Source organism: Pristiophorus japonicus, chromosome 8 (genome assembly GCF_044704955.1).
Source record: "Pristiophorus japonicus isolate sPriJap1 chromosome 8, sPriJap1.hap1, whole genome shotgun sequence".
Lineage (NCBI taxonomy): Eukaryota > Metazoa > Chordata > Chondrichthyes > Pristiophoridae > Pristiophorus > Pristiophorus japonicus.
Genome location: NC_091984.1, coordinates 44,255,299 through 44,267,725, shown reverse-complemented (window position 1 = coordinate 44,267,725; position 12,427 = coordinate 44,255,299). Strand labels below are relative to the sequence as shown.

The window sequence follows — 12,427 nt, the reverse complement described above, 5'->3', positions numbered from 1 at the left end:
CGTGAACCGGGCTTCAGTCCGCACGCGGGGCGAAAATTGAAGGGGAGGTGCGGCGTCGAAATTTTAAAAAATGTCCGACTTACCGATCGTGGCCTTTGCCTCTTGAAATCGTGGGGTCCGTGCTGTGATGTTGTAGCTCGGCAATCCGTTTCTGTGCTGGGCTGCTGCCACGGCACCCCGTTCCCCAATGATGTAGTGGTGGTCCCGTCTTTCCGATGCAGAGTCCACAGCATGCCCTTCCCTTTAATGGAAGGGGAGGGCCCTGTGCTCCTGCCAGCGCTGTGCGGCTTTCCGCGTAGCGCTGGAACATTTCCGTCGTTAGCGCACCAGTCCTGCCCCCAAGAGGAAGTGGAGCGCGTGACATTGCCCAATTTAGCTACCGCGGCAGGACTTCCACACTTGCTGCACCGAGGCAAACTAAAGGTGGACAAGTCCCCTGGACCTGACGGCCTGCATCCTAGGGTCTTTAAAAGAGGTGAAATTAAGGCTAGTGTTAGATCCAAGGGAGAGGCATATAAATTGGCCAGAAAAAGCAGCAAACCTGAGGACTGGGAGAAATGTCGAATTCAGCAGAGGAGGACAAAGGGTTTAATTAAGAGTGGGAAAATAGAGTACGAGAAGAAGCTTGCCGGGAACATAAAAACTGACTGCAAAAGCTTCTATAGATATGTGAAGAGAAAAAGATTAGTAAAGACAAACGTAGGTCCCTTGCAGTTGGATTCGGGTGAATTTATAACGGGGAACAGAGAAATGACAGACCAGTTGAACAAATATTTTGGTTCTGTCTTCACGAAGGAAGACACAAATAAACTTCCAGAAATCAGAAATACTAGGGGACCGAGGGCCTAGTGAGAAGGAGGAACTGAAGGAAATCCTTATTAGGCGTGAAATTGTGTTGGGGAAATTGATGGGATTGAAGGCCGATAAATCCCCAGGGCCTGATGTTCTGCATCCAAGAGTACTTAAGGAAGAAGCTCTAGAAATAGTGGATGCATCGGTGGTCATTTTCCAACATTCGATAGACTCTGGATCAGTTCCTATGGATTGGAGGGTAGCTAATGTAACCCCACTTTTTGAAAAAGGAGGGAGAGAGAAAACAGGTAATTATAGCCTGACATCAGTAGAGGGGAAAATGTTGGAATCAATTATTAAAGATGAAATAGCAGCGTATTTGGAAAGCAGTGACCGGATCAGTCCAAGTCAGCATGGATTTATGAAAGAGAAATCACGCTTGACAAATCTTCTAGAATTTTTGGAGGATGTAACTAGTAGAGTGGACAAGGGAGAACCAGTGGATGTGGTGTATTTGGACTTTCAAAAGGCCATTGACAAGGTCCCACACAAGAGATTGGTGTGCAAAAGTAAAGTATGCGATATTGGGGTAATACTGACGTGGATAGAGAACTGGTTGGCAGACAGGAAGCAGAGAGTCTGGATAAACAAGTCCTTTTCAGAATGGTAGGCAGTGACTAGTGAGGTGCCGCAGGGCTCAGTGCTGGGACCCCAGCTATTTACAATATACATTAATGATTTAGATGAAGGAATTGAGTGTAATATCTCCAAGTTTGCAGATGACACTAAGGTGGGTCGCGGCGTGAACTGTGAGGAGGACGCTAAGAGGCTGTAGGGTGACTTGGACAGGTTAGGTGAGTGGGCAAATGAATGGCAGATGCAGTATAATGTAGATAAATGTGAGGTTATCCACTATGGTGGCAAAAACAAGAAAGCAGATATTATCTGAATGGCGGCAGATTAGGAAAAGGGGAGGTGCAACGAGACCTGGGTGTCATGGTACATCAGTCATTGAAAGTTGGCATGCATGCACAGCAAGTGGTGAAGGCAAATGGTATGTTGGCCTTCAGAGCTAGGGGATTTGAATATAGGAGGAGGGAGGTCTTATTGCAGTTGTACAGGGCCTTGGTGAGGCCTCAACTGGTGTATTGTGTTCAGTTTTGGTCTCCTAATCTGAGGAAGGATGTTCTTGCTATTGAGGGAGTGCAGCGAAGGTTCACCAGACTGATACCCGGGATGGCAGGACTGACATATGAGGAGAGACTGGATCAACTTGGCCTGTATTCATTGGAGTTTAGAAAGATGAGAAGGGATCTCATAGAAACATATGAAATTCTGACGAGACTGGACCAGTTAGATACTGGAAGAATGTTCCCGATGTTGGGTGAGTCCAGAACCAGGGGACACAGTCTAATGATAAGGGGTAAGCCATTTAGGATTGAGATGAGGAGAAACTTCTTCACTCAGAGTGGTGAACCTGTGGAATTCCCTACCACAGAGTTGTTGATGCCAGTTCATTGGATATATTCAAGAGGGAGTTAGCTTTGGCCCTGGCGAAAGATCCTCCATGCTTATCTGAACAAATAACTGCAGGTAAAAATAAACTCGTAGAAATAAAACTTTTCCATGGATGAGCAAACGGTAGGCAAATTTAAAAAAGATCTTCCAGAACAGCCTTTTCCCTCGAATTATCAACTCCAGGCAAATTTCAAAAAAATCCCTCCAGGCACATCAAAACATTCAGAGGATCCTCTTTGCCCCCAAGACCAAGCTGCAGGCACATCACAACATCAAGAAGAGCCTTTTCCTTCGTAGAGAAAACTCCAGACAAACTGCGCCATTTGGAAGATCCATTTCCTCGCACACAACCCGCTTTACTTCATTTTTTTAACCACGCATGTGCCAGCGCATGCGCAGTGTTTTTTTTTAATAAAGGACGTGCGCAGTGAATTTTCAGCGCACACTATAAGGACTGCCCCCCGAAATGGACTTTGGTAGCACGGTGCTAAAAATAGCTTTAAATTTGGGGAAACTGCTGTTTTTTTGGGGCGCTAACAATGAGGGAAAAAAACGTGTGTTAAGATAAGAACATAAGAATTAGGAGCAAGAGTAGGCCATTCGGCCCATCGAGCCTGCTCTGCCATTCAGTGAGATCATGGCTGATCTTCTGCCTCAACTCCACTTTCCTGCACTATCCCCATATCCCTTGATTCCCTTTAATATCCAAAAATCTATCGTTCTCGGTCTTAAATATACTCAAAGACTGAGACGCCACAGCCCTCTGGGGTAGAGAATTCCAAAGATTCACCACCCTCTGAGTGAAGAAGTTTCTCCTCATCTCGGTCCTAAATGGCTTACCCCTTATCATTAGACTGTGACCCCTGGTTCTGGCCTTCCCCAACATCGGGAACATTCTTCCTGCATCTAACCTGTCCAATCCTGTCAGAATTTTATACATTTCTATGAGATCCCCCCTCATTCTTCTAAATTCCATTGAATACGAGCCTAGTCGATCCAGTCTTTCTTCATATGTTAGTCCTGTCATCCTGGGAATCAGTCTGGTGAACCTTCGCTGCACTCCCTCAATAGCAAGAACGTCCTTCCTCAGATTAGGAAACCAAAACTGTACACAATATTCAAGGTGTGGCTTCACCAAGGCCCTGTACAACTGCAGTAAGACCTCCCTGCTCCTATACTCAAATCCTCTCGCTATGAAGGCCAACATGCCATTTGACTTCTTCACCGCCTGCTGTACCTGTATGCCAACTTTCAATGACTGACGTACCATGACACCCAGGTCTCGTTGCACCTTCCCTTTTACTAATCTGTCACCATTCACATAATCTTCCTTCCTGTTTTTACCACCAAAGTGGATAACCTCACATTTATCTACATTATACCATATCTGCCATGTATTTGCCCACTCACCTAACCTGTCCAAGTCACCCTGCAGCCTCTTAGCATCCTCCTCACAGCTCAGTGTCATCTGCAAACTTGGAGATATTACATTCAATTCCTTCGTCTAAATCATTAATGTATATTGTGAATAGCTGGGGTCCCAGCACTGAACCTTGCAGTATCCCACTAGTCACTGCCCGTCATTCTGAAAAGGACCCATTTATTCCTACTCTTTGCTTCCTGTCTGCCAACCAGTTCTCTATCCACATCAGTACATTACCCCCAATACCATGTGCTTTAATTTTGTACACTAACCTCTTGTGTGGGACCTTGTCAAAAGCCTTTTGAAAGTCTAAATACACCACATCCACTGGCTTCCCCTTGTCCACTCTACTAGTTGCATCCTCAAAATTCTAGAAGATTTGTCAAGCATGATTTCCCTTTCATAAATCCATGCTGACTTGGACCGATCCTGTCACTGCTTTCCAAATGCACTGCTATTTCATCTTTAATAATTGATTCCAGCATTTTCCCCACCACCGATGTCAGGCTGACCAGTCTATAATTCCCTGTTTTCTCTCTCCTTTTTTTAAAAAGTGGGGTTACATTAGCTACCCTCCAATCCATAGGAACTGATCTAGAGTCTATAGAATGTTGGAAAATGACCACCAATGCATCCACTATTTCTAGAGCCACTTCCTTAAGTACTCTGGGATGCAGTCTATCAGGCCCTGGGGATTTATTGGCCTTCAATCCCATCAATTTTCCTAACATAATTTGCTGACTAATAAGGATTTCCTTCAGTTCCTCCTTCTCACTAGAACCTCGGTCCCCTAGTATTTCCAGAAGGTTATTTGTGTCTTCCTTAGTGAAGACAGAACCAAAGTGGATGACAGTAATATTTATTGGGAAAAATAGGGGCCTATAGGTGGACAAGTCCCCTGGACCTGATGGCCTGCATCCTAGGGTCTTAAAAGAGGTGGCAGCAGAGATAATGGATTCATTGGTTGTAATCTACCAAGTTCCCTGGATTCTGGAGAAGTCCCAGCGGACTGGAAAACCACAAATGTAACATCCCTATTTAAGAAAGGAGAGACAGAAAGCAGGCAACTAGAGACCAGTTAGCCTAACATCTGTCGTTGGAAAAATGATCGGGGGCCAGGAGAGGCGTGAATTCTGGGCCCAGCTGAGGCGAGGGCCCTGGGACAACTTGGGCCAGCTCACACTGCAATATATGTGTGCACAAGCTCTGTGCAGCATAGCTGGTCTCCAGTCATCTTAGTCCAGTGGCAAGGATTAACCAAGACCTAGCTCTGTCAATGTGCAACCAGGCATCTTCCACCCTTCAACATGTAGTTCGGGACCTGGAATATCAAGCCCTTCATTGAAACACCTGTGAACTCCTCCCTTATTGGTGTGGAAGCAAGTCATCCTTGATTCGAGGAACCACCTAAGAAGAAGATTGGGAAAATGCTGGGGTCCATCATTAAGCAAGTAATAGCAGGTCATTTAGAAAATCATAATGCAGTCAAGCAGAATCAACATGGTTTCAGGAAAGGGAAATCCTGTTTGAAAAATGTGCTGGAGTTCTTTGAAGATTTAACGAGCAGGGTGGATAAAGTGGAACCAGTAGATGTTGTGTATTTGGATTTCCAGAAAGCACTCTAAGGTGTACAAGATAAGAGCTCACGGGGTTGGGACTAATATATTAGCGTGAAGAGGATTGGGACCAACTTTACTGTAGCCAAATTTGCTGATGTTACAAGGAAAGGTGGGAAAGCAAGTTGTGAGGAGGACGCTAAGAATATGCTAATGGATTTAGATGGATTAAGTGAGTGGGCAAAAATTTGGCAGATGGAATATAATGTGGGAAAATGAGAGGTTATCCACTTTAGTAGGAAAAATAAAAAAGCAAATTATTATTTAAATGGGGAGAGGTTACAAAATGCTGCGATACTGAGGGATCTGGGGGTCCTTCTACATGAAACACAAAAAATTTAGCATGCAGGTACAGCAATAATTAGGAAGGCAAATGGAATGTCGGCCTTTATTGCAAGGAGGATAGAGTATAAAAGTAGGGAAGTCCTGCTGCAACTGTACAGGGTGTTGGTAAGACCATACCTGGAGTACTGCGTATAGTTTTGGTATCCTTATTTAAGGAGGGATATGTTTGCATTGGATGCAGTTCAGAGAAGGTTCACGAGGTTGATTCCTGAGATGAAGAAAGGTTGAACAGGTTGGGCCGATACTCATTGGAGCTTAGAAGACGGAGAGGTGATCTTATTGAAACTTATAAGATTCTGAGGGGGCTTGACAGGGTAGATGCACAGAGGATGTTTCCTCTCGTAGGGGAATCTAGAACTAGGGGGCATAGTTTCAGAATAAGGGGTCGCACATTTAAAATGGAAACAAGGAGAAATTCCTTCTCTGAGGGTCATGAATCTGGGAATTCTCGACCCCAGAGAACTGTGGAGGCTATTGAATATATTTAAGGTGGAGATTGAAAAATCTGTCTATGATAAGGGAGTCAACGGTTATGGGGAGAGGGCAGGGAAGTGGAGTTGAGTCAAGGATCAGATCAGCCATGATCTTATTGAATGGCGGAGCAGGTGCAAGGGGCTAAATGTCCTACTACTCCTGCTATTTCTTAAGTCCCGCATTGCCGAATTTTGCTCCCGATGTCTTTGGCAGTTTTCCTTGAAAATTAGTTCAGTTGATTCTTGGGTGCCAAAATTGCCCCCCTCCTTAAGTTCCATTACTGCCTCTAAGAGGCCTTTCCGACCGGGGGGCAGGCGGGAAGCTGTCAGTGGCTGGGCGGCACGTTCGTCCTTAAAGTCGGCCGACAATTAACATTTTATTTTAATTGTCGGCCAACTCCCAAGTCTGACAATGGAGGCCATGGGTTTGGCTGGGCCACCAACAGGCAGCCTGGCACCCCCTCTTGGGTGCCGGAACACTGGTCCAACCGAAGCCCTCCATGGTGGTCCAGTGGTCCATTTGGGGCAGAGGGCAATTTTGCCCCCTCAATGTTTTAGATCTTTAACAATGTATTTTACTTTCTAAGATGTAAAAATGGGACTAGTTTCAATAATTCCAAATTACAGATTTCAGCTGTAGTATTAAATTATTTTGGTTGGTGAAAGGAATGATAGCTACTTCCTCGCAGATTAAATTGTTACTCTTTGCCAGTTCCTGCATCGGTTGGTCACCTACACTCTAACTTTTCTCCGTCTCTTCCTTTCAGCTGGTTCCCTTCACCCCTCTGAGAACTCCGTATGCAGTGAAGGAGTTTGTTATGAAGGGTATCGGGGCAGATGGTGGCAATATGCTCCTGGAAAGATTGTAAGTCTCATTTTGGTGAAAGGATTGTAGGTAATATTTTTCCAGTGCAATTTTAAAAATGTAACTTTGTCAGCAATTATCCTCACATTTTAAGGATTTAGGTGTTGCCAAACACCTTGGGTGCTGTCTGGTGCAGTCCTTTCACACATTGTCTTTTCGGAGTAGATATGAATTTATAGCACCCAACTGACCATCTCAATTGGCACTCAGATTCAGAAATAACAAGGACAGGTTGAATGAGAAATATAAAGATTACACTGCTGCAGGGGTCAGTTGTAGGGTTCAAAGGTAAGGAATATGGTCAGAGGCTCTGACTATAAAACATTTCAAAATTCTTTTGGAAAGGAAAATTGTGCCAGAGGATGCTCTAGTGGGTGGCAAATGTGATACTTCTCTTTGATTAAGGAGACTGAGAAAGGCTAGGAAAGTACCAGTTGTTAGCATTATTTCAGTTGTTGGTAAACTACCAGAACATGTAATATGAGATTAAATTTACTCAACACTTGGAGAAACACAAGTTAATCATAGCCTGTTAAAATTGAATTCTAAAATGCTTGATTAACCTTTGAGGTTTTTTTTAGAGAAATAAAAAAAAGACTTGATAAAGGGTATGTAATGAGTGTGATTTTTATATGGATCTTCAAAATGCATTTGATAAAGATAAGAGACTTGATTTGATAACCGGCTTATAGCAAAGATAATGGAATTAAGGGGAATATGACTTGCATGCATGGAGCGATGGTTGGAGAACTGAAAGCAAAGGGTAAAGGATGTTGAGTGGTATTCTACAGGGCTCTGTATTGGAACTAATCGTATTTATGATACAGATAAATGATCCAGACTTAGGATTTCTGGGTACAATGTTGAACTTTGCTGCTGATACCAAATTTGGAGTTTGGAAGTATGATAAATTGTGACAAAGATTATGGATAAACCTCAGGAGGACATAGACTAGCAGGATGGGCAAATAGGTAGCATACATTTTGGAAATAAGAGAAAGGAAATACAATTTGGCTTGTAAGATGTTAAGGGCTGGATTTTAGGCTTTTCTGTTTTCGGGATGAAAATGGAGGCGGGGCGGGAAAGTTACCACTGGGAAAAGTTTGCTTTGGTAAGGAAGTTTTGGCATCTGGGCCCTGCATCAGGGGGGCACATTGCTGAGGGAGGCGTTGTACACTTTCCGTGGTGCAAGGATGGAGAACTCGGGAACTAAAGTGGCGGGCCATGTACACTCCGAGGGAAGCCTGCGGGGGGGGCCTTAAAAAAAAAAAACAAACCGCCAAAAACATTCCCAAAACATTGCCCACGCCACCACAACATACATTGCTCAAAAAAAAACACTCGCACATAGCTTTGGAGCACTTTACCTTCCTCGACACTGCCGGCTATGCTGGACCGCACTGATTTCCCAGGTGGTCATTGCAGGCGCACTTCTGGGCGGACGGATCAGGCAAAAGTCCAAACTACTGCCAGTATCGCAACCAAGGACGTTGCACACCCGGCGCAGCTTTTCCCTGCGGTGCTACTCAGCGCCGCCGCAAAACGGGATTGGAGGATCGCGACGGGGCGCAGGAGACCTGAACACCGCCTTTCACGCCGCTCCGGGGCGAAACCCAGAGCACAATGGACCGGAAAATCCATCCGTAAATGTTTTCGAGGAGCTGAGGGTCGTTGTTGTGCAAATATGCAGATAATTGAAAGTGGCTGCGTAAGCAGATAAAGCCAATTAAAAGAGAAACCGAATAATAGTTTTATATCTAGAGACATTAAATCGAAAAGCAAGGCGATAATGTTGAACTTGTACAAGATCTTGGGCCATAGTTGGAGTATTGTATACATTGTTGGGCACCCTTTTACAGAAAGGATAGGATATAAAAGGAATGGTAAAATACAGTATAGACGCCATAGGATTTTATCAGGGATTGATGGAGAGACTTGAGAAACTAGGGCGTTCTTTACTTGGTCATATACTTTTATTCAAGGCTGTTTTTCAGTTGTAAATTGTTTCTTGAGTCGTCAGCTTTGTTGTTTTGTTGTTTGACGTGTATGTATAATGAAGGGGTGATTTGGGGCGAACTAGGAAGCTTCACACAATGCCACAGGATATAACTCTAATATGTGAGTACTTGATGGGTTCTAAGGTCTCTTTATTCTCCTGACCTTTCTCAGCAGTGTTAGTAGATGCTTTGACTGCCCACATGTAAAGAAGTGAATGTAACAAACTCTCTTCTTTTACTTTGTATTTTCCAGAAAAGGAGACATGTATGATCCTAATTTGAAAGATCTGTTTATCATGTATCAGATGCCTCGGATACTAAAGAAGATCGTGTACTTTCTCCTCAAGCCTTTTGTAAGTGAAACATTCCCCTAAAATATGTGAGCCATTTAAAAAATGATTCAATATGACGGAAAACACATCGATAAGTAGAAAAGTAATTGGGCACATGAAAACACAGGCTTTGAACTTACATTTTGCAAATATTAGGAATGAACACCGTACCTTCCTATGAAATTCGTATAATACAAGCATTAACTTATTTTATATAAAAGAGTTAATGCCTTCATTAAAATACTGGATAAACTTGCTTGCTCACATGCTAATCTTTGCAGAGTATTATTTCAGTGCTGGAGTGTACTGTGCAGTGTATAGGCAAGTACTATACCCAGTAACAAAGTATGCTAAACATTACATAATGTGTCTCTTGAGGAAAACTGGGTTATTTTTCTGAAAGATTAGCTCCTCCTCCAATGAGAAACTTTCTCCTTTTATTTTGCAGCAAATCAGGGCTAGAAATTGAGGCATCACTGTAGCTCAACATGTTGCAGAGGTATAATTTGGGATCTCGTTGGCCAGTCAGCTAATTTTGTTTTTTGAACCAGTGGGGCCCCCTCTTTATATACACGCTACCACTTCCCGACTCCGCTGTGCATTTTTCCATTTAACTCATTTCCATTCAAATGTTGAACTACACTGACTGAACAGTCCAATACAAGTCTGAGGATGCCAGGATCAAACCATATGGTGCTCTGATCAGACAACACCTTGTGCACTGTGGTTCACTTAGGTCCACCAAAGGAGCAGTTCAGAGATGATACATGTGGCTGATCCCTAGTGTCAAAGGGCTGAGTTATGAGGGAAGAATAGAGAGATTTAGGCTTTTTTAGTCTAGAAAGGAGGCATTTGAGAGGTGATCCTCCAGAGGTATACAAGATAGTTATGGGAATGGGAAAGGTAAATCCATAATTTGACTTTAGATTAAATTGTGAGAGTAAAATGAGGGGACACGGGTTCAAGATAGTAAAAGGAAAATACAAGAGCAAAATTGATCAACATGTGGAATAGACTTCTTGGACGGGTCATGGAGGCAAAACCCTGGAATATTTTGAGGAACAATTAGAGGGTGAAATAGGGGAAGTTTAGGAGCTCTCTGAATAGGTGAATTAAGATGGGCCTTCCGGATCTTTAAGTATCTTGTGATCTTGAAATAAAAATGGAATTTGACATAGTCAGTCTTTGGAGCTGCAATACCGCTAATCAGCTGCTGGTGGTACTATTGTCAATAGTGACATTTACCAGCTTCGCATCATTATCAGTACATCAGTTAAGTTGCTGGCCCCACAGTAATCCAGTTTCCAGAATATATTCAATCATTACTCTCCCACCACACCATCATCTTGGCTGCAAAAATCACTGGGAAAATCATTAGTTTAGTTATTCCATACTTATAAAAGCTGTTTGTATATCTTCTGACTCCGCACTCCCTGTTGTGCCAATCACATTGACATTTACTGGGTGCATGAATTACAGGGAATTGTTTAAAATTAGAATTTTAAACAAATATGTTGCAGTTGAGCCGCATTCCGAGGAATTTCTGGAATGGTGGCATTTTTATTCCAATTTTTTTTAAGAAGTCATAATATAATGGGACCTGTTCACGAGACCACAACATAGTGACACAGTGCATCACATTGACTTTACTTGAGCGATGTGGGCCAATATTTCAGCACATAGGTTAATAATCAGAATATCCAAATGTTGCCATTCAACTTTGTGGGTTAATTTGGGAAGGTGGGTGTGCTGTCAGGATAGAGAGAGCTAGATGGCTAGAGAAAGGTGGGTTGGGAGTGGCAGGGAGATACTTGAGCCTCCCTTGCAGGATTTTGGAAAGTCAAATTCAAAATCCTTTTTGGGAACTACAACATTTGAAGCATTTTTACTTTTGAACGATATACCCCTTCTTTCACCACTCCTGTCTCTGTTGTATTTACACCCCTCCCCTCCCTCCCTCCCCCATGCCAATCACTTGGCTCAAGTCTGGATGCTGTTCAACTAATCAGCTGTTGGTTTGCAATGATGTAGGTCTGAATAATTATTGTTGGTTTCAGGCTTAGCTGCTTTCAGTACTTTTCTCATAATAACTAAACCTTCCTTTTTGTGTTTTATAGAGTCCCAGACTTGCGGACGTCTGCAAGTGCCTGTGTGGATTAGGGTAAGGCATGGAACACGCTGGCTTATTCCTTATTTTGATTTTGTATTCTGTTTCGACTCATTCAGTATAGTATCTTTGAAAATGTTGATACTTTGTCAGGAAATGTCATCTTTTTGGAAACCACCAGCACTCTGCTTGATCCCCAGTGCAGTTCTGGTTCTGAGTTTGAGGTGAATATTGCTGCTTTTGAAAGGGATGGAAAAAAGATCGAAGTTTAAAAATAAAATCACAATGGGAATTGAGGGGATAGACATGGAGAAGGTCTTTGTGTTGAACCAGAAAAGAACAAGGGGACATGAGTGTCAGCAAGGACAACCAAAGAAGTGATGACTTCACACTTAGCGTTACGTTATGAAACAGACCAAGGACATTGAATGGGACTCTGGAATCATTCAAGAAAAGGATAGATTCCTGCATCCTCAGTAGAGCGTTGTGGGGCTTGGTGACGAGGCAGGAGAGACTTTATATGGTTTGAATAAGTCCCATATGTTGACAAAGTAGGTGGATGGCCTTTTCTCATTCCTGGGCCAGGAATTTGCGTAGCACCCAGTTTGGGAGCGGTTATGTCCGCCAGGCGGGAGTTCCTGCGACAGGCGCGGAAGTCCCGCCCTGCTCACGAAATTGGGGTTACTGAAGTGGAGGGCCAAGCTGCAGACTCTGGGGTCCTACTTGGACCACCGGGGTGCGGACTGCCGTGCCATCAAGCGGAGTGCACGGACCCTGCGTCCAGGGAGGCAACGGGTAACTCGGCCGATTTTCTTAAAAATTTACGTGTACGCCACCTCCCCTTTAACTAGCATCCTGCGAGCGGCCGGCTGCTGTGTATGCGCCCCCTGAAGCTGTTGCCGGCAGTTTTGGGGACGATACCAAATTTTTGTTCCAGGCTGCACGCGGTGATGATGTCG

At 43.7% G+C, this 12,427-nt stretch overlaps 1 protein-coding gene across 1 annotated transcript in view; it reads left to right on the top strand.

The window, feature by feature from the left end:
- The window catches only part of faah (fatty acid amide hydrolase), a 63,441-nt gene that overhangs the window by 34,179 nt on the left and 16,835 nt on the right, over positions 1 to 12,427 (top strand). Inside the window, exons 9-11 of the mRNA XM_070886053.1 lie at positions 6,935 to 7,032; positions 9,283 to 9,382; positions 11,479 to 11,522. Coding sequence (XP_070742154.1) covers positions 6,935 to 7,032; positions 9,283 to 9,382; positions 11,479 to 11,522 — 242 coding nt within the window. The remainder of the gene's footprint in view (positions 1 to 6,934; positions 7,033 to 9,282; positions 9,383 to 11,478; positions 11,523 to 12,427) is intronic.